Genomic DNA, 21,458 nt, shown 5'->3' with positions numbered 1-21,458 from the left:
ACAATACACTGAAAGGGCAAAGGAGTAGAATTGAAGAGATAGAAGCCAGAACTAGTGAGCTAGAAGATAAATCTCTCAACACTGCTAAGATAGAAGAACAAGCAGAAAAAAGGATTAAAAATTCTGAAAAAGACCTAAGATTCATGTTGGACAACCTGAAGAGGAGTAAGTTATGAAATATTGGCATTCTGGAACAGGAAGAATTACACAAGTCCACAGAAGAGACAGTTGAAGAGCTTCTGGAAGAAAATTTCCCTCACATCCTGAAAAGCAGAAAGATAAGCACTCAAGAAGCTCAGTGAACCCCAGAAAGAATAGACCCTAAAAGACAATCACCAAGACATATAATAATCAAGTTCTCCAAAATCAAAGATAGGATAGAATCCTGAAAGCAGCTAGGGAAAAGAGAAGTGTAACATACAAAGGCAAAGAAATTAGATTAAGCTCAATCTCTCACCAGCAACCGTGCAGGAAAGAAGGCAATAGGTAGACATATATAAAACCCTGAAAGAAAAAAAAACTGCCAACAAAGAATAATCCACCCAGCAAAGCTGTCAATCAAATAAGAAGGTGTAATCAAAACATTCCAGGATAAACAGAAGCTGTGGGATTTTGCCAAAGCAACCCTGCTGTGAGAAACATCCTAAAGGGAGTTCTGTGGACTGAAAACGAACATGAACAGACAACAACCAGAGAATGATGTATGTGGCTGCATCACCCTGAACTCAGTTGACAAATGGAAGAGACAAGAACAGAATAAAATTACAAGAACAGAGGATCTGAGAGGTCAGTCTGTGATCAGAACAATCACAATGTGAAAGAAGATAAACACAGAGGAACAGAGATCCAGGTGGTGAGAAGGTCAGGTAGATTACAGGATAAAATAGACTGTCTTAAATGGAGGGATGAATTAATGGAATATATGGTAACCAAACAACAGTGGGGTCGAGGTGCGGGGTTTAGTTTGGGTGTTGGGGAGGGAAATACAAGAAGGGGGAGGAAGTGGAAGAACAAGATAGATAGGGGAACACTGAGACAGGTTTGCATGGCCTTAGTGGGACAGAGGTAAATAGTGTTGCATGCTCAATGTTGGAACAACACGGCTTTGTGACACAGGCATCTAGGCATAATTTGAAGAGGGGAAATAATAGAAGCTTGACTGCCTTATGAATATTGGTTTCCCTTGCGTACTGTTATAAAATAGACACTTGAGTGGAATAGAAAGGAATGTTGGGAAACATGATTACAGAAAACTTTTAAGCCCGTCTTCAGCCTATAATTGACTGGAATACGTAAAAGGGGTTCTAGAACTTGCCCAGTGAAATAGGCCTCCTACAAAGCCTTTGCAGAGTATAGAACCTTAGGTGGAATCCTGAGTCACATCCAGAACCTTATGAGGTGGGACATTCCCATTAGAAAGGACAAGCCACCCAGCCTGGAACAGCTACAGTGACAGAAGATACATCTTCTGAGCAAGATTATCAGGAAAAACTGAAAACAAAAATGTCAGCAAGTGGTTAGCTGGGAAGCCATAGGCAAGCAATCAAGTTCCTTCAGGATAAACTCCTCTCTAAGACTGAAATTCAAAGGGAAAACATAAACAGGCATGTATGCTTGTTGGCAACCATGTTGGTCTACTGGTGAGTGGAAGAGGGGGAAAGGCAGCAATGAAGAAATAGGCTGAGTTCAACCACAGTCCATTGACTCCTGTTAACCTGGAGATGAGAGAGAGAAGATGCAGGCCTGGTTGGTCCAGAGTGTGGTGAGACCTGAGGACACTTGAGCCTGTGGACAAGAACATAGCCACAGAGGGCTAGAGCAGAGAGTTAAGCATACAGCTGATATGAAGTGAGGGGAGGTGCACAAGAACAGGCAAACTTGCAGACAGTATCCATTTGACCTTGCCTTGATGGCCTGATAATCAGAATTTGACCATAGGAGGTTAACAAAAAAAAGTTTTTTTAAATAAAAGAAACAAGGATAAATTGTTACAATTTGATGAACCTGATCTATACTCATAGAGGTAGTAACTCCAAGAGAGATGGAAGGGGTCTTCACATCAAGTATCAGTGCTATCCCCTCTCTACACAGGGTAGATATGACGAGCAACTTAGACATTGGCTACCTAAAATGAGGTGGTGATAAAGGCATGAAGTGACTGGCTTTCAAAAAGGTTTCAAGAGGGAGTTTAAGAGTATGGAAGGAAAGAAAGAGTCTCCACTGAATAGTTTTCATCTTGTCTAGGTAGGTCTGGTGAAAAGAGATGGGGATAAGATTCTTATGATTCAATAGTGAATAATTATTATCATGACTAATTGTGAGTCTCCCAATTGTAAAGGTAGAAGTTTTGTAACAAAAATAGGGGAGTGGTTAATCTTAACAGTCCAGAAACAGAGGGACCCTAGGACCATCAAGGGAGAAGAGCACAAGCAGAATGCAGGACCTTATCCAGAGAAGCAGTGATTCCAGAGATGGAGTGAGAGATGGGGTCATGTGGAGTGGGAGCAGCTGAGGACTCTAGATTCATGGGAATTGAGGGACTAAGAGCTGGTGGCCAGGAGGCAAACTTGCAGAATGTGCCCTTTGGAGGTATAAATTATTATATATACTTGAGTCTTTTTTTGTTTTTGTTTTTAACAAAAGTTAAAGTGAATAGAGAGAAATACTGTTAATTGATGGCACATGGAGGGGATTATACTCATTGTAATGAAACAAGGTGTATGATTCATTGAATGTAAAATTGATGATCTGCACTGTAAACGTTCACTCAATCCACAATAAAAACCTTAAAAAAAAAAAAAAAAGTTCTGTAACTACACTATTTCCTCTTTTTGCTTTGTAATTGAATTCATTGTGCACTAATTAATATCTCTGCTTCCCTGTTTTCAGTCTTGTAAGTTTGTTTTACTTTAAATACTTCTGTATCTGAATTGAGTTCTGGGTGGTGGTGTTTTCTCTGGTAATCGCAGGTTGTTGCCTGCTGTTGTTGGTTCTCAGTCCTTTAGAATTTTTCACAAAGTTGATCTGTTTCTCAGGAAATGCCCTAATTTCACCATTGTTTTTGAGGGACAGCTTTGCTGGCTATATGATTCTTGGTACTCAATTTTTTTCTTTCAAAGTTTTGTATATGTCATCCTGTGGCCTTCTTGCCTACATCGTTTCTGCTGAGAAATCAGAGCTTAGTCTTACTGGTTATCTTTTGTAAGTAGCTTTTCGTTTTTTCTGAGTTTCTCTCAGGATTCTTACCCTGTGTTTTATTTTGGAGAGGCTGATTATGATATATTATGGTGATTTTCTTTTGGGATCTATTCTGATTGGAGTTTGTTCAGCTTCATATATGCTTATCTTCTTGTCTTTCATGATGTTAGGGAAGTTTTCTTCCAACACCTCTTGGGCAATTTTCTCTGTGCTCTTTATTGTTATTTTTTGTTACAGAATTCCAATCCTCTAGTAAGTTGTTTCTCTTCATGGTATCCTACATAACCCTTAGGCTTTCTTTGGACTTTTTCATTATGTTTTCTGATTGTTCTTGGAGCATACTAGTACTGAGAGATTTATCATCGTATTCACTAATCCGGCCTACCATTGCTTCAGATCTTTTCCTTTGTTCTTTCAACATATTGTTCATTTCTGAAATCTTAGTATTAATCTTCTGGATTTTGAATTGCAGGTTTTGTGTTGTTTCAGAATTTGCATTTATTTGGCCGTTTGTTCTTGTAGTGTTGTCCTGAATTCTTATAAAGTTTTTTCTGTGCTCTTCTTACTTTCTGTTATCTTTCAATGAATCCTTTGAAAGTACCAAAATATCATTCTTTTGAATCCTTTTTCTGTTTTTCCCTCAGAAATGATTTCTGACTATGCATCTTTGTCATTTGTTTGAGCCGTTCATTCTTGTTTCTTAGTGTGAACTGAAATTGTCTTTCATATTTGGGACATTGGTAAAAACAAATAGTGCAGTTGTTGACCCTAGAAGGTGAGCTCCTATAATTCAAGGAGCTCACGAGGTAATTGTGAAAGGGATGTGACATTATAGTTCCTGACCCTAGAATGACTTCCTATTGGCCTCAGTGTGATCTATGTTCAGCACACTGAATCCAGAAGTGCTTCATGGGGACCCTTGATATAACTCATTTCATATCTGTTAAGACCACAGGAAAGCTGAAGGTACGGTAACTGGTTAAATGCTGGTCTGGTGGCACTGTGAGTTTTGTAGATGTGGAGTTGAGCCCACCTGAATCCATGTACCAAAACCACACACCAAAGTGGTATAGCCAGCCCCCAACTCACACTGGCTTGGTTCCCAACCACATGGCACAGATCAGGGTCTGCACTGAGAATGGATGAGTGTAGGACTTGGCCACACCTCCGGCCTAATGGAACATGGGGAAAAAGAAGAAATCACAACTTTTCTTGTTGCACTTGGGAATCTCCGCTGCCAAAGCTGCTCACAAGATGGTCAGGCTGTGCCTGGTCAGGTGTTCACCATCAGTCTCCTTCTTGCTTAAGATAGATTAGAAAATGAACTACTCTGAATGTTTGCCACTGAAAAATCTTATAAATAGCAGTAGAACATTGTCAGATACAGTACAGAAGATGAGCCCTTCAATTAGAGGGCACTCAAAATATGACTGGGAAAGAAAGAACTGCCTCTTAAAAGTAGAGTGGAACATGATGATGTGAATGGAATAAAGCTTTCAGGACACAATTCAAAATGAAGAGAAACAACTGCAAACATCTATTGTTAATGAAAACATGGAATGTATGAAATATGAATATAGGAAAATTGGAAGTTGTCAAAAAAGAAATGGAACACATTAAGATGGAAGTCCTAAAACAAACAAGATGGCGGATTGGGTGCAGTAAAGGAGCTCCGCCAACAACAACACACACTATCCGACCAAGCAGGCTCAGAGGATGGTCCCCGAACTCTGAACCACATATAAAGGAATATTTAGAATGTTGGAAGGCTCACAGTTGGGGGAATTTGAGGCAGAAGCAAGAAATCTATTGCTTTCTAGTCCGAGATGGTTGGCTGCTCCAGGAGCCGCCATCTTGGGTGAGACCACGTAGGGGGAAGGATCGGAGTGGCCACAGATGCCTGGCAGAACCGCTGAGATAAAGGTGTGGATATTCTTTTCTATTGGTATCTGTTCATTGGTCCCTTGCTATCTGCACACCTCCATTCTGGTGACTATAGGGGTGCCTGAGCTAGTGGGCACCCTAGCCCCACTCTCAGAGGTTCTACTACGCATGCGCACAGATCTCCCTGAAATTTAAAGAGACAGTTTCCAATTAAAACCAAATGGCCACAGCCGGCCCTGATCTGATAAGTTCTTGTGGCGTAGTAGATTATGCCACCACTTGTCCGTGAGTTTGTTATATTGTGGTGACTTGTATGTTGTTGTAATTCTGAAAGCTGTGTCACCGGTATCTTAAGTACCAGCAGGGTCACCAACAGTGGACAGATTTCCGATGAGCTTCCAGTCAAAAACAGACTAGGAAGAAGAAGAGATGAACTACTTCCAAATATTAGTCACTGAAAACCTTATGTATAACAGAGAAACACTGTCAAGTATAGTGCCGGAAAATCAGCCCTCAGGTTGGAAGGCATGCAAAATGCGACTGGGGAAGAGCTGCCTCCTTAAAGTAGAACTGACTGTGATGACACAAATGGAGTAAAGCCTGTGGGAGTAAAGCCCTCGGGACCTTCATTTGCTGATGGTGCACAACGCAAAATGAAGAGAAAAAGTTGTAAACATCCGTTAATAATTGGAACATGGAAGGTATGTATATAGTATGAATCTAGGAAAATTGGAAATTGTCAAAAATGAAATGAATGCTGGACAATGAATAAAGAACACTATAGAAGAATCAATGTATTTGAGTTCTGGCGTTGGAGGAGAATATTGCAAGTACCATGGATTTCCAGAAGAGCAAAGAAATCAGTCTTGGCAGAAGTATAGCCAGAAAACTCCTTGGAAGTCATGATGACTAGATTTTGTCTTTCATCATGCTTGTAAAGTGGAGGGTCAGTGAACAAGAGGAAGGTCCCCAGTGAGGTGGATACACACAGGAGCAGCAGCAATGGGCTCAATCTAGCAACAATTGTGAGACTGGCGCAGAACCTGGTAGTGTTTCATTCTGCTGTGCGTAGGTCATTATGAGTCGGTACTGACTCCATGGCATCTAACAACAATAACTATTCTAAATAAGTTTCACCAGCAATGTGCAAAGTGTCTAAAAGAAAACCTTGCCAGTTCCCAAACTAGTGAATGATGCTAATGTGCAAATTAGTGCCACAAGAGAGAGGTTTTCTAGCAAGAAGATGAGCTCAAGAAAACCAGGAATCAAAATAAGCCCTGACTGTACCCCTTCCCTGAAAAACTAGCCAAAATGGCGTGTTCTACAGGTCAAGCACATCACATAGCTCCGAGAGTAAAAGGAAATTTACATTAGTAAATATGAACTGTCCAAGATTTAATGTATAAGTTATTGCTGTATTTTAGAATAAAAATAAACATTAAAAGACAGAAATGAAAATGGATTAATATCAATATCCTAGGCCATAGTGAACTGAAATAGACTGGTATTGGCCATTGTGAATCTGAAAATCACAGTTTATTATGCCAGTTTTGACAAATTGAAGAGAATTGGCATCACATTAATTGTCAAAAAGAATATATCAAGATCTGTCATGAGGTACAACATTGTCTGTGATAGGATAATACCCATGTGCCTCCAGGGAAGCCCAGTTAATACCACTATTATTCACTAGACCACTCGTGCCAGTGAGGATGAAATTTAAGAATTCTTCCAACTTCTTAAGTCTGAAATTGAGCAAACATGCAATCAAGATGTATTGATAATCACTGGCTATTGGAATGCAAAGGTTGGAAGCAAAGAGGTAGGATCAGTAAGTTGAAAATATTGCCTTGGTGATAGAAATGATGCTGGAGATTGATTGCATGATAGAATTCTGCAAAACTATTGATATGTTCATTTCAAATACCTGTTTTGAAAACCATAAAAGACTACTATACCCCCAAGACCAGAACTCAAAGGGAATACACGACCAGGCATATAATCTTGCTGATGACCATGTTGGTCTACCGATAAAGGGAAATGGGGAAAAACAGCAATGAAGCTGTGAGCTAAGTTGACCATGTTCAATAGACTTATGTCAGCCTGGATTGTGACCTGGGTGGCCAGCAGTATAGTGAGACCTGGGGACTCCTGAGCCCATGGACAGGGACATAGTCACAGAGGACTAGAGCAGACAGCAAAACATCCAACTGATGTGAAGTGACGGTAGATGCACTAGAACGCCCATACTTGCAGATAGTACCCATTTGACCTAGTTTTGATGACTGGATGATCAGAACTCTACTAGAGGAAGAAAGAGGAAAAAGAGTGTAATCTGCTACAATTTGATGAACTTGACTTATACTTATGGATGTAGTAGCTTAAAAGAGGGAACAAATCTTTATAGTAGGGATCATCCCCACCCCCTCTGTATACAGGGTTGACAAGGATGGGCAACTTAGACATTAGCTACCCAAAACTGAGGGGTGGGGGGAGCAACGAGGTATGAAGTGACTGTCTTATAAATTTTCAAGTGGGAGATTAGTTTCAGAGGGTGCAGGGGAAGGTAGGATATTTACTGAGTGGTTTCCATCCTGTCTTGATAGGACTGGTGAAAGGAGATGGGGATAAGACTCTTGTGGTTCAATAGTGAATAATCGCTATCAGGATTGATTTTGAATGTTGCAAATGTAAAGGTAAACTTTTTTTTTTTTAATTTAAGGCTTGTATTGTGGATTAAGTGAAAGTTTACAGGGCACATCATCAGTTTCACATTCAACCATTCACATAAATTGTTTCATTACATTGATTATAATCCCCCCATATACCGTGAGTTAAAAAGTATTTCTCTCTATCCACTTTTTACATCTCCAAAGGACACATTCTGCAAGTCTGCTCCTGGCCACCAGTTTTTAGCCCTTCTCTTCTTAGTTGATGATTCTAGAGTCTTCAGCCACTCCTCCTCTCCATGCCCCTATCTCTGCCTCCATCTCTGGTGCTGCTGCGTCTCTGGATAAGGTCCCACACTCTGCTTATGTGTTCTTAATGGTCCTAGGGTCCTCTGTTTCTGGACTGTAAGATTAACCACTTCCCTTTTTTTTGTTACAAAACTTCTACCTTTACAAGTGTGACAGTCACGATTAGTCATGATAACAGTTCAGGTATTCCAATCAGTTATTGGCTGAAGGCAGGCTTACGAGTTTTCTGTAGTCATGTTTCCTAATGTTCCTTTCTATCCCACTCACGTGTCTATTTTACAATAGTAGGAAAGGGAAACTAATATTCATAAGGCAGTCAAGGATTTTAGTATTATTTCCCCTCTTCAAGCTATACCTAGATCCCTGTATCCCAGAACCCTGTTGTTCCAAGGTTGAGTATGCATCCATAGGTGTAGGTCAAGTTCATTAAATTGTATGAGAATTTTTTTTTTTCTTTCCTCTTCTTTTCACCTCCGTTTGAGCTTTGATCATCCAGTCATCGAAGCCAGGACAAGTAGGCACCATCCGCAAGTGTGGGTGTTCTTATGCATATGCCCTTTCTTCTTATCAGCTGGACGCTTCACTCTCCACTCTAGTCCTCTGTGGCTATGTCACTGACTCTGGGCCCAAGAGTCCCCAGGTCTTGCCACACTGCTGGCCAACCAGGTCTTCACCCGGGTTTGCAGAGGTCTATTGAACGTTGTAGGGCTTAGCTCACCACTTCATTGCTGTTTTTCCCTCATTCCCCCTTATTGGTGTCGAGCGTGGTCACCAATCACAGCGTGTATTCCCATTGAGTCTTAAGTCTTGGAAGGGGGTTTTCTCTGAGGGGACCCGACCACTTGCCTTGATGTTTTCTGGGCAAGCATCCTTCATTCTCTTTAGATCCAGATTAGTAGAGACCAATAGTTTTTCCTAGTAGTCAGGCACCTGGCTGCTGGTGTTTGGGAATAGCAAAAGGATTGTCTATAGAGTCCTGGTGTGGCACTGTAGGATAAGCACTGACTGGCCTGATAAGTACAAGGTTTACGGTTCAAACCTACTAGCCATTACTATGCAGAAACTGTAGAGGCTCTGAGTTGGAAACAATTCCATGGCACTTAACAACCACAATAAGACTTTGACTTGTATCTCTGGTTTTTCTATCTTGGAACCCACCATGGCCTCCATTACCTCTCATTCCTTTAAGTTTTATATATTGTTATTGTTGTTATGTGCCGTGGAGTCAGTTCCGACTCACAATGACCCTGTACAGGGTTTCTGAGGCTGTAAATCTTTACAGGAGCAGAAAGCTTCATCTGTCTCCCGCAGAACAGCTGGTAGTTTCAAACTGCTGACCTTAAGATTTGCAGCCCGATTCGTAACCACTACGCTACCAGAGCTTCTTAGTTTTATATATATATATATAAGCATCATCATCAAAAATTACTTCTCTTATTGGTAAGCTCTTCTATAATATTTAGGTTGTGGAGTCTCACCCTGATAAAAAAGCTCTTTGTCTTCCAGGTTGTCAGATTACTTTGCTTTTATGTATTCTCTCATAAGAATATATCCTAAAATGAGGCTTTTACGTTATAAAAGGTATCAAAAAGTATTTTATTAATTTTGTTTAGTAATTTGGTATTATAGTAGAATCTTTAGTTCATGGAAAGTTTATCTTTTTTTCACAGTTAGCCAGTTATTCCAGATATTAAAGTGAGGGTAATAACAGGAGCTTAGATGCTAAGACTTAAATTGTAATGATGACATGCCCATATAAATGTTTGTCAGATGAATAGCTAGGATGAACTCTGCTCTTAATCAGTGATTAGGGAGTCCTATTTAAACCTCTTCATTTGACTGTAAAGGAAACCAAGGACAAAGTAGATTAAGTTATTTTCTGAAAGTAAATGTTCTCTTTTTTTTTTTTTTTTTTTAAATTTTAGGTGGCTATACTTGAGTCTGCTCAACAACAGGCAGCCAATGTCCCAATCTTAGAAGAACAGATTATAAATTTGGAAGCTGAAGTTTCAGCCCAAGATAAAGTTTTGAGGTATCTATGCTTTTTTATAACTTGAAAAAGTTTTAAAATTAGGTTTCAGGTGAGGAGTTACACAGAAAATTGGGTTCACACTTAATAATTTGTATATAAATTGTTCCATAACATTGTTTGCAATTTTAGCAGTATGTCACCATTCTCATTATTTCTAGTATGTTTGTTCTACTTCCATTGATCCACGACCTCCCTTTTCCTCCTGGCTGTTTCATCTTTGCTTTTGAGTAAATAGTAGCTGTTTAGTCATTTAGTTGATTGTTTGAGTACCTTACTCATAGGTAATAATTATTTTATAACCAATCTATTATTTGACTGCAAAGTGATCTTGAGAAATAGCTTCAGTTACAAGTTCAAAAGCTGATAGTTTTGGGGTTGTTGATAGTCTCTTATCAGTTCAATGGTCTGGTCTTTTTAGGAATTTGAGTTTTGTTCTACATTTTTCTCCCATTCTATCTTAGACTTTTTATTGTGTCTCTGGTCATAACTGTTGGTACATCTAGTTTTTCTGGTCTCAGGGTGGAAGAGACCATGGTTCATGTGAGTCATTAGTCCTGTGGACTAGTGTCCTCTTTGAGTCTTTAGTTTCCTTCATTCTCTTTTGACCCAGATTAGTAGAGACCAATAGTTGTATTTTAGATGACTGTTTGCAAGATTTAAAAACCCCTAATACTATTACTCAAATGAAGATATAGAACATTATCTTTATGAATGCTCTTTATAACTTAAACTTTTAAATTTCCTACTTCTGGTTTTAATTATATCTTGATAAATCTTGTCAACTATTCTACCCCAGTAAATCTGTTGTTGTTGTTAAGTGCTGTTGAGTCATTTCTGATTCATAACAACTTTGTATCGGATTTCCAAGGAGCATTTGGTGGGTTTCAGCTGCTGACTTGTGGTTCACAGTCCATTGCTGATCCAACAGTGCTACACTAGGAGTCCAGTAAATCTGTAGTGGCCTAAAAGTACACAGTTGTCTTGTTGTTGTTAAGTGCTGTCGAGTCAGTTCCGACTCATAGCGATCCTGTATAGGTTTTCTCACAGAGAAAGATGAGGTGGGAGAAAGATGAAGTGGGCTCAAACTGTGGACCTTGGGGTTTGTAGTCCAGTGGTTATTATTTGGAGACATCACACTCCCCCAGTTGTCTTAGAACTAGTTGGATCTAACTGACATGAAGTGCTGCTTTTGATTCTTCATAACTCCGTTTCACTTCAAGCTGCATGTAATAAATATATGGTGCTAAAAATGAATAAATCTACACTGAAATTCTCATGTACATGTGTTTTATTAATGAATTAATCTCTTTCGCATCCTTACTTCCAAGATGACACAGGATAGGAGGAACAACAGTTGTGCCAAAAAGGGCTGCAACCATGTGCAACCTTTTCACTGACCGAACTGCGCCCTCTACAGGCCTAATGACCATTGTTGTTGTTAAGTATCGTGGTGGAGTGGCTTCTGACTCATAGTGACCCTGCACAGGGTTTCTGAGGCTGTAAATCTTTATAGGAGCAGAAAGCCTCATCTTTCTCCTGCGAAACAGCTGGTAGTTTCGAACTGCTGACTTTGAGGTCATTAGCCTGATTCATTAAGACATTTGCAATTCAGAACATAATGGAGTCTGCAGCCATCAGAGACTTTTCCAAAGCGAGTGTCTTCTATGCATACGTGCTTCCCAAGGTGTATATGATGCTTTATTAATTATGTGCATGATGCCATTCACAGCAAGGTGATCAGGAGTCATTCTCATGAAGTCTGAAGGGAAAGAATACCCCCATTCTAATTTAGACTTGCAAATGCTTCTCCATGACCTCACAGCCCATGTGAAGATGTGAGTCTTTAAAGGCTGAAGAAAAAGTAACCTAAAAGAAAATGGAATGGAAAGTATACTACAGTTAGCACAGACCACAAACCACAAGGTCTGCAGTTCGAGCCAGCCAGCACTCTGCAGGAGAAAGAGTGGCTTTTTCTGCTCCCAAGGAGATTTAAAAGTCTCAGAAACCCTATACTAGGTCGCTATGAGTCGGAATCAACTCGATGGCGCATAACAACAACAGCATAGCATTATATACTCAGTGCTTCTGTAGGTGTTCAAGAAATAAAATACAAGGAATCAGACACTTTATATTCTTCTCCTCTTTGCATAAACAGGAAAATATATGCATACTAAATAGCATGTCAATCAATTTGATTGGTTCTCAAAAGACCAGCATTATCATCTGGGAACTTACTAGAAATGCACCATTTTCATGTCCCATTCATTAAGACTTGCTGAATCAGAAAAGTTGAGGAATGGGAACCAGTAATCTGTGTTTTAACAAGTGTGGTTCTGGTGCACACTGTTGTCTTTCATGTCCATCAGAGTTTTGTAATCTTTGTAATACATATCTTATTTTAAGCTTATTCCTAGATATTTCTTATTTTGGGTTATTGTGAATTTCCCACATTCTGTTCATTACTAGTATATAGGAAAGCTACAGATTTTTGTATACTATTGTTATACTTTATTTGGACTGTTTGTCAGTCTCTTATTCTAATAATTTTTCATTTTGATTTTCTTGGATTTTCCATTAAATAAAGAATATGTCATCTATTCATTCCACCATTTATGTTTCTTATTTTTTGTTTTTGCTTTTTTGCATTAAGTAGGCATATCAGAGTAGTTGTAGTGGTGATAATAATCTTTATCTAGTTTCTGAACTATATGGCAGTACTTTTGAATCTGACCATGAAATACCATGTGAGTTGATGACTCAGATATATTTATCATTTCACCGAAGTATTCTATTTTCTGTATAAAAACTCTTAGTTGATGAATGATGAGTACAATGCCTTTCTCTGTCTCTAATTGTTATGTAGTAGTCCTGGTGTAGTGCTATAGGATAAGCATTGAACTGCTAACCACAAGGTCCAACGGCTCTTTGGAAACCATATGCAGGGTTGCTATGAGTTGGAACCAACTCAATGGCACTTAGCAACAACTATAACAGTTGTTCTGCATTTGTTATATACTTGTGTCTCATAATTCATTGATTTATTTTGCATACCTGATTATAATCTCTTTAATCCACCTACCACATATCTAGTTGGATCCAATTTAATGTTGTCCTTAAGTAGAATTGCTCCAGAGTGTTTCTGAGACTGTAAATCTTTATGGGATCAGATAGACTGATCTTTATCCCTTGGATAGTTGGGTGAGTTTAAACTGCTGACCTTTTGGTTAGCAGGCCAACTTTTAATGCACTGTGCTACCAGGGTTCCTTAATCTCTTTAATAGGCTTTAAAAATGTCATTTTTAAAAAAATGTTTTATTGTGAATTATGTGGTAGTTTACATGGGAGAAAAATGTCATTTATTTTATAGAGAGGCAGAAGATAAATTAGAGCAGAGCCAAAAAATGGTGATTGAAAAAGAACAGAGTTTGCAGAAGTCCCAAGAAGAATGTATAAAGTTGAAGGTGGACTTACTTGAGCAAAGTAAACAAGGAAAGAGGTATGTGGGTGAGGAGTGCATATTACCTATTTTAAATAATCATTGATTGATTTAAAATTGTTTATTGTAAATTTATTGAATGAAGGTTTATAGGACAGATCAAAAATTTTACAGTCAGCACATCATTGCGATTATTTCAGTCTCCTCCATGCACCTTCACCTAATGGTATTTACCTCTATTGACCCCTTTTTTTTTGATGTGCACATACCACACTGAAAACAAATGTTATTGTTTTTAGGTGCCATTGAGTCAGTACCGAGCTACCTTATGCATAGTAGAACTCAACACTGCCTGGTCCTGGGCCAACCTCACAATCGTTGATATGACTGAGCTTAACACTGCTGCCACTGTGCCAGTAGGGGCCTTCCTCTTTTTCTCTGACTCTCCACTTTATCAAACATGATATCCTCCTCCAGTGACTGGTCCCTCCTGATAATATGTCTGAAGTATGAGAGACAAAGTCTGGCCATCCTGGCCTCCAAGGACCACTCTGGCTGTACTTCTTCCAACATAGATTGGTTTGTCTTTTTGGCACTCCATGGAAGTTTCACTATTCTCCTCAGTACGATAACTCAGATGCATCAGTTCTTCTATTGTCTTCCTTATTTACTGTCCAACTTTTGCATGCATATAAGGCTATTGAAATTACTATGGCTTAGGTCAGATGCACCTTAGTCCTCAAGCTGACATATTTGCTCTTCAACACTTTAAAGAGGTCTTGTGCAGTAGATTTGCCTAATGCAATATATCGTTTGATTTCTTCACTGCTGCTTCCATGGGTATTGATGGTTGGTGCTAGCAAAATAAAGTCTTTGACAACTTCAATCTTTTCTCAATTGATAATAATGTTGTTTATTGGTCCAGTGGTGAGAATTTTTGTTTTCTTGACATTGAGATGCAACCCATACCAAAGACTGTGCTCTTTGATCTTCATCAGCAAATATTTTAAGTCGTCTCCACTTTCAGCAAGCAAGGTTGTATCATCTGCATATCGCAGGTTAATGAGTCTTCCTCCAATCCTGATGCCACATTTTTCTTCATAGAACCCACCTTCTCGTATTATTTGCTCAGGATACAGATTGAATAAGTGTGGTGAAAGAATACAACCCTGTTGCACCTTTCCTAATTTTAAACCATTCGGTGTTCTCTTGTTCTGTTTGAACAGCTGCCTCTTGGTCTATATACAGTTTCTTCATGAGCACAATTAAGTGTTCTGGAATACTCATGCTTCACAGTGTTGTCCATAGTTTGTCATAATCCACACAATCGAAAGCCTTTGCGTAGTCAATAAAGTACAGGTAAATATCTTTCTGGTATTCTCTGTTTTCAGCCAAGATCCATCTGATGTCACCAATGATATTCCTCGTTCCACATCCTCTTCTCAGTTTGGCTTGAACTTCAGGAAATTCTCTGTCAGTGTATGGTTTCAGCCATTTTTGTATTACCTTTAGTAAAACTTGACTCGCATGGGATATCAAAGATACTGTCCGATGATTTCTGCATTCCGTTGGGTCACCTCTCTTTGGAATGGGCACAAATATGAATCTCTTCCAATAAGTCAGCCAGATAGTTGTCTTTCAAATTTCTTGGCATAGGTGAGTGAGTGCCTCCAGTGCCACCTCACTTTCTTGAAAGATTTCAATTTTTATTCCATCAATTCCTGGTGCCTTGTTCTTTGACAATTTCTTCAATGCACCTTGGACTTCTTCCTTCAGTATCATTGGCTCATGATCATATGCTACCTCATGAAACGGTTGAACATCAACCATGTCCTTTTGGTACAGTGACTCTGTGTATTCCTTCATCTTCTTTTGATGCTTTCTTCATCATTCAGTAATTTGCCCAGAGAATCCTTCAATAAGGAAACTCAAGGCTTGAATTTTTCCTTCAGTTACTCCAGCTTGAGAAATGCTGAGCGTGTTCTTCCTTTTTGGTTTTCTAACTCCAGATCTTTGCAAATTTTGTTATAATATTTTGCTTTGTCTTCTCAAGCTGACCTTTCAAATTTTCTGTTCCGCTCTTGTATCTCTTCATTTCTTCCATTTGCTTTAGCATCTCTGTGCTGGAGAGCAAGTTGCAGTGTCTCTTTTGACATCCATTTTGATCTTTTCTTTCTTTCTTGTCTTCTTAATGACTTTTTTCTTTCTTCATGTATGATGTTTTTATATCATCCCACAAGTCTTCTGGTCTTCAGTCTTTAATGTATCAAATCTGTTCTTCAGATGATCTCTAATTCAGGTGGGATATATTCAAGGTTATATTTTGGCTCTCGTAGACTTGTTTTGATTGATGATATAGAGCTTTTCCATGGTCTCTTTCCACAGATGTAGTCAATTTGATTTCTGTGTATTCCGTCTGGTGAGGTCCTTGTGTATATTCGTCTCTTATGCTGTTTAAACAAGATATTTGAAATGAACAAATCATTGATTTTACAGAATTCTATCATGTGATCTCCAGCATAATTTTTAACACCACGGCCGTGTTTTCCAACTACTGATCCTTCCTCTTTGCTACCAACCTTTGCATTCCAATTAGTAGTAGTGATCAATACATCTTGATTGCATGTTTGCTCAGTTTCAGATTGAAGAAGTTGGTAGAATTGTTCTATTTCATCTTCACTTGCTTTAGTTGTTGGTGTGTAAATTTGAATATTAGTGGTATTATCTGGTCTTCCCTGTAGGCTCATGGATATTTTCCTATCACTGACAGTGTTAGACCTCATGACTGATCTGGATATGTTCTTTTTTACAATGAACGCATCACCATTCCTCTTCAATTTGTCATTCCTGGCATAATAAACCATGTGGTTGTCAGATTCAGAATGGCCATTACCAGTCCATTTTAGCTCCCTAATGCCTAAGATATCGATGTTTATGCATTTCATTTCATTTTTGACAATTTCTAATTTTCCTAGATTCCTAACTTTGAATATTCCATGCTTCCATTATTAATGGATGTTTACAGCTTTTTCTCTTCATTTTGAGTTGTGCCCCATCAACAAATGAAGGTTTTGAGGCCTTTACTCCCATAGGCTTTATTCCATTTGCATCATCACGGTCAACTCTATTTTGAGGAGGCAACTCTTCCCCAGTCACATTTTGAGTGCCTTCCAACCTGAGGGGCTCATTTTCCGGCACTATATCTGACAGTGTTTCTCTGCTATTCACAAGGTTTTCAGTGACTAAATATTCGGAACTAGTTCATCTCTTCTTTTTCGTAGTCTGTCTTCATCTGGAAGCTCATCTGAAACCTGTCCACTGTGGGTGACCCTGCTGGTGTTTAAAATACCGGTGGATTAGCTTCCAGAATCACAGCAACTTATAAGCCACCACAGTACAACAAACAAATGATGGGAATATAGTATATATTTGTTTAAATATCCAAAGGGCATATTTTGCAAGCCAGCCCTCTGCCCGAAGGCACACTGCCTTTCTTAGTTCAGAGACCTATAGTCAGTCCTCTGTTGCTCTGTCTTTCTATACCATTGCTTATGCCACCATCTTTGTTGTCATTGCTTTTCTGTTAAGATCCCTCGTTCCTCTCTTGTACTTCCCTCTCGATAGTCCTAAGGTCCTCTGTTCCTGAAATGACAGATTAACTACTACCCACTTTTAGTTACACCTCTTCTACATTTATAGTTGTGACAATTGCCATTAGGCCTGATATTAGTTACTCACAGTTGAATCATAAAATCCTATCCCCCATATCACCATTCCCATCTGGACAAGAGGGAAACTGTTCAGTGGGGTTTCTATCTTAGTCCCCTTGTTCTGTGACACTAAGCACCTTCATGAAAGTGAAGTCTAAGTTGCCCGTCCCTTTCAACTTAGTGTACTGAGGATGCATGCTTGACCCTTGATATGAAGAATCCTTCCCTCTTTGGTTGGAATTTTGGGACGCTTCATCACATAATCAGTTTGTAGCAATTTATACTTGCTCCCTGTATGTCCTTGTTTATATGTTCATCCAATCAAATTTAGGTCAGCAAGCCATCCAAACTAGGTCAAATGGGTACTATCTGCAAGTTTGGGAGTTCTTGCACACCTCCCCCACTTCAGACTGGCTGGCTGCTTCAGTCTTAACTCTGGCCCCCAGTGGCTTGGTCAGTGCCCGTGGCCTTGGGAGTTCACACGTCTCCCTGAACTTTAAACCTTCCAGCCCATCCACTTCTGTCTCTCATCGCAAGGTCATTGCATGTCTATGGAACATGGCCAATGTCAACTCATGTCTTTGTTGCATTTCACCCAATTCCACTCACATGTTGACCAGGATGGTCACCTGCGAGCATGCAAGCCTGTGTGTTCCCTTTGAATTTAATTCTAAGGGGTTTACCCTGATGGGCTGACTTTTCTTGCCTTGATGGCTCCAAGGCAGACAGCTTGCTTGATACTGTCACAGCCAAACTCGATCTGCTTACCCCTTGTTCATCTTTTTTTCAATTTTCGAGAAGTATCTTCTGTTCCTCTAGCCATTGGGGGTTGGTCTGCATGTCTTTTCAATTGGGTTGTCTGGGTGGGGTTCAGAATTCCACCTCAGGCTCCATACTCCACAAAGGTTTAACAAGAAGCCTGTTTCCCTGGACACATTCTAGTCCCCTTTTAGATAATCCAATCAGTTATATCTATCCCACTTAAATGTCTATATTACTCCAGTAGGCAGAGAAACCCAATATCCACAAAACAGCCAAGCACCTTAACATTATTTCCCCTCCTTTAACCATTCAGACTATGTCTCGATCCCTATATCATACATCCCTGTTGCTCCAAGACTGGGATAATCTACCATTATCCCATTTAATCCTTGTATACCTCCCCAAGTCTTTCCCTAACATTCTCTCCTCTATGTCCTCCCTCTTCTTGTGCATTGCCCTCCTATTTATTGCCTTTCACATTACCCGAGTTATCATATGCCTATCCCTTAACCTGTGAGTTACTTACCCTACCCTCCCCTGGTAACCATCAAAGTATTATTCTTTTAGTGTGGCAATCTTACAATAATGGTCTTATGCAGTATTTGTCCTTTTGTGCCCGACTGATTTCATTCAGCATTATGTCCTCAAGTTTCATCTATATTTTGCAGTGTTTTTCAGCATTCTTCAAGGTAGCATAGTATTCCATTGTATGTATATATCTAAGTTTGTTTTTCCAGTCTTCCGTTGATAGGCACTTAGGCTGTCTCCATCTTTTTGTTGTTGTGAACAGTGCTGCGATGAACATTGGTGTGTATATATATACTTACATTCTGGCTCGTATTTCTTGAGGATATGCACCAGATAGAGGAATTGCTGGATCATAAGGTATTTCTATTTTCAACTTTCTGAAGAAGCGCCATACCATTTTCCAAAGTGGTTGAGCCATTTTACAGTCCCACTGGCAATGTAGGAGGATACCAGTCTCTCCACACCCTTGCCAGTCTTTGCTGTCTTCTACTGTTTTGAACTTCACTGTTAACTGTTGGTATGAAATGACATCACATTCTTGTTTAGTGTGGCACTGTGTGTTAATGCACTGGACTGCAAAATAAGTTTGAACCACAGGGTTGGTGATTCAAACTCACCAGCTGCTCCCCAGAAACCCTGTACAGGGTCATTATGAGTCTGAACCGACTCAACAGCACTTAACAACAACAACAATGACTAATGATTGTGAACATTCCTTTGTATTTGTTGGCTACCTGAATGTCTTACTTGGTTGAGTGTCTGTTCATATCCTGTGTCTGTTTTTTAATTGGGTTGTCTTTACCTTGTAGATGAGTTGTAGTTTCTTATAAATTTTAGAGATTAGTCATTTGTCTGATATGTCATTGCAAAAAATTTTTACCTAGTCTGTGGGCTCCTTTTTCACTCTTTTGGTGAAATCTTTTGATGTACATAAGTTTCTAATTTTTAGTATGTCCCAGTCATCTATTTTGTTCTCTGTTGTTTGTGTGTTTTTGCCATGTTTGATAGTGTATGTATGCCATGTGTTAAAGCCCTTAAATCTGTCCCTATTTTTTCACTGATGATCTTTATAGTTCTGAGATTGACATTTAGATCTTTAATCCATGTTAAGCTAGTTTTTGTGTATGGTGTGAGATAGGGGTATTGTTGCATTTGTTTGCAAATCAGTTTTCAGTTTTGCCAGCACCATTTGTTGAAGAGACTATCCCTTCCCCATTTAATGTATTTTGTCTCTTTGTCAACGATTAGTTGACTGTATGTGGATGGATTGAATTCTGGGTTCTCAGTTCTGTTCCATTGTTCTATGTAACTTTCATTGTACCAATATCAGGCTGTTTTGACCATTGTAGCTATGTAGTAAGTTTTGAAATCTGAAAATGAGAGGTTTCCCACTTTCTTTTTCTTGAGTATTGCTTTGCTTATCCGAGGTCTCTTTTCCTTCCATATAAAGTTCGTGATTTTCCCCCCCATCTCTAAAAAATGTTGCTGGAATATGGGTAAGTATTGCATTATATTTGTAGATTGCTTTGGGTAGTATTGACATTTTCATAATGTTAAGTCTTCCTATCCATGAGCATGGTATATTCTTCCATTTTTGTAAATCTCTTTTGGTTTCTTGTGTAGTGTTTTGTAGTTTTCTTTGACTAGGTCTTTGTGTCTCTGATTAGATTTCTTCCTGTTTATTTCATCCTTTGGGTGGCTATTATAAATTGTATTGTTTTCAAGTTAGAGGTCTTGTTTTCTGGAGACATTACAGCATTTTGAGTAGAAATTGCTCCTGGTGGCAATGAAGGGGTCGCCACACCCACAGGCTGCCCTTTTTAGGGAGGGATCTTGCGGGTGTTTGGAGTTGCTCAGGTACGCCCTTTTTTCTTTGCTCTCTGCCTGCTCACCGCGAAGGATGAGTTCTCCAGGGGTTCCCTCCTTCGAGAAGGAGCATCTCTGGTTGTATCTGCAGGCGCTCAGCTTCGAGCATGGCTCGGCGACCATTGCCTGCAGGAAGATTGTGTCACTCATGCCCTTCGGACAGAACATGTTTGACAAGTTGAACTGTGATGCCTTTCAAATAGTTTCTTATTTTTTGTTTCAAACGCTGGATCAGTCTCTTACCAAGGGAGTTTTCAAGTTTTGCTGGCCTCCATAGGACCAAAAACGTGATGCTGAATTTCGGAAACATTGCTGTGAATGGTTAAAAAAAATTCTGAGCAGAAAGCCTCTTTTTTCTCCGAAAGATCAGCTGGCAGACTTGAAGGAAATATATAAAACAACCACCTATTAATCCTTTGTTGGAGGCTGTAACTCCATCCCATTTTATGTCTGTTGGTAAATGTGGAGTTAACTTTCCTCAAGTTGTTGGTTCATTATTTAATTCCCCTGGAGGTCCGAAGTTTGTTCATCTGATGTATCATTTTGCAAAATATGTTGTAACACAATATATTAAAACCCGTTCTAAAAATTTTCATAGACATTTTACAGATACATTCAATGTGAAGCCATACGATTTGCACAAGTGCATTGCTAGATACCATGCAGCACGTAATAGATTTTTTCAAATTTTACAAAGACAAGATTGTGTGACCCAAAAATATCAGGAAAATGCACAAATTTCAGTTAAGCAGGTACGAGAATTTTGTGAGCAGAATGTATAGGACTGCAAAACCACATTAAAAAAATGGAACCCTATGATGACCAAAGTAATCTACAAGACAGAGTTGAAAGGGTTCGATCATTGTGAGCTGTGGTGAATGAAACACTCGTGGTTTTGGAAAAAGAGAGAGAAGTTGTTAGTTCAGTCCTTAGCTTTGTTAACCTACTCTTTATTGTTGTTGTCAGGTGCCATCAAGTCAGAACCGACTCATAGCGACCTTATGCACAGCAGAACGAAACAATGTCCAATCCTAGGCCAACCTCACTACTGTTGCCACACTTGA

The 21,458-nt window shown here is 39.3% G+C and overlaps 1 protein-coding gene and 1 pseudogene across 1 annotated transcript in view; both read left to right on the top strand.

The window, feature by feature from the left end:
- Positions 1–21,458, top strand: part of CCDC18 (coiled-coil domain containing 18) — a 209,898-nt gene that overhangs the window by 33,939 nt on the left and 154,501 nt on the right. The window contains exons 3-4 of the mRNA XM_006831049.1: positions 9,986–10,092; positions 13,460–13,588. Coding sequence (XP_006831112.1) covers positions 9,986–10,092; positions 13,460–13,588 — 236 coding nt within the window. The remainder of the gene's footprint in view (positions 1–9,985; positions 10,093–13,459; positions 13,589–21,458) is intronic.
- Positions 20,429–21,458, top strand: part of LOC102822092 — a 3,839-nt pseudogene continuing 2,809 nt past the window's right edge.

The sequence above is a fragment of the Chrysochloris asiatica genome, unplaced genomic scaffold (genome assembly GCF_000296735.1).
Source record: "Chrysochloris asiatica unplaced genomic scaffold, ChrAsi1.0 scaffold00002, whole genome shotgun sequence".
In the NCBI taxonomy this organism is placed as follows: domain Eukaryota; kingdom Metazoa; phylum Chordata; class Mammalia; order Afrosoricida; family Chrysochloridae; genus Chrysochloris; species Chrysochloris asiatica.
This window is presented reverse-complemented; position numbering and strand designations above follow the sequence as displayed.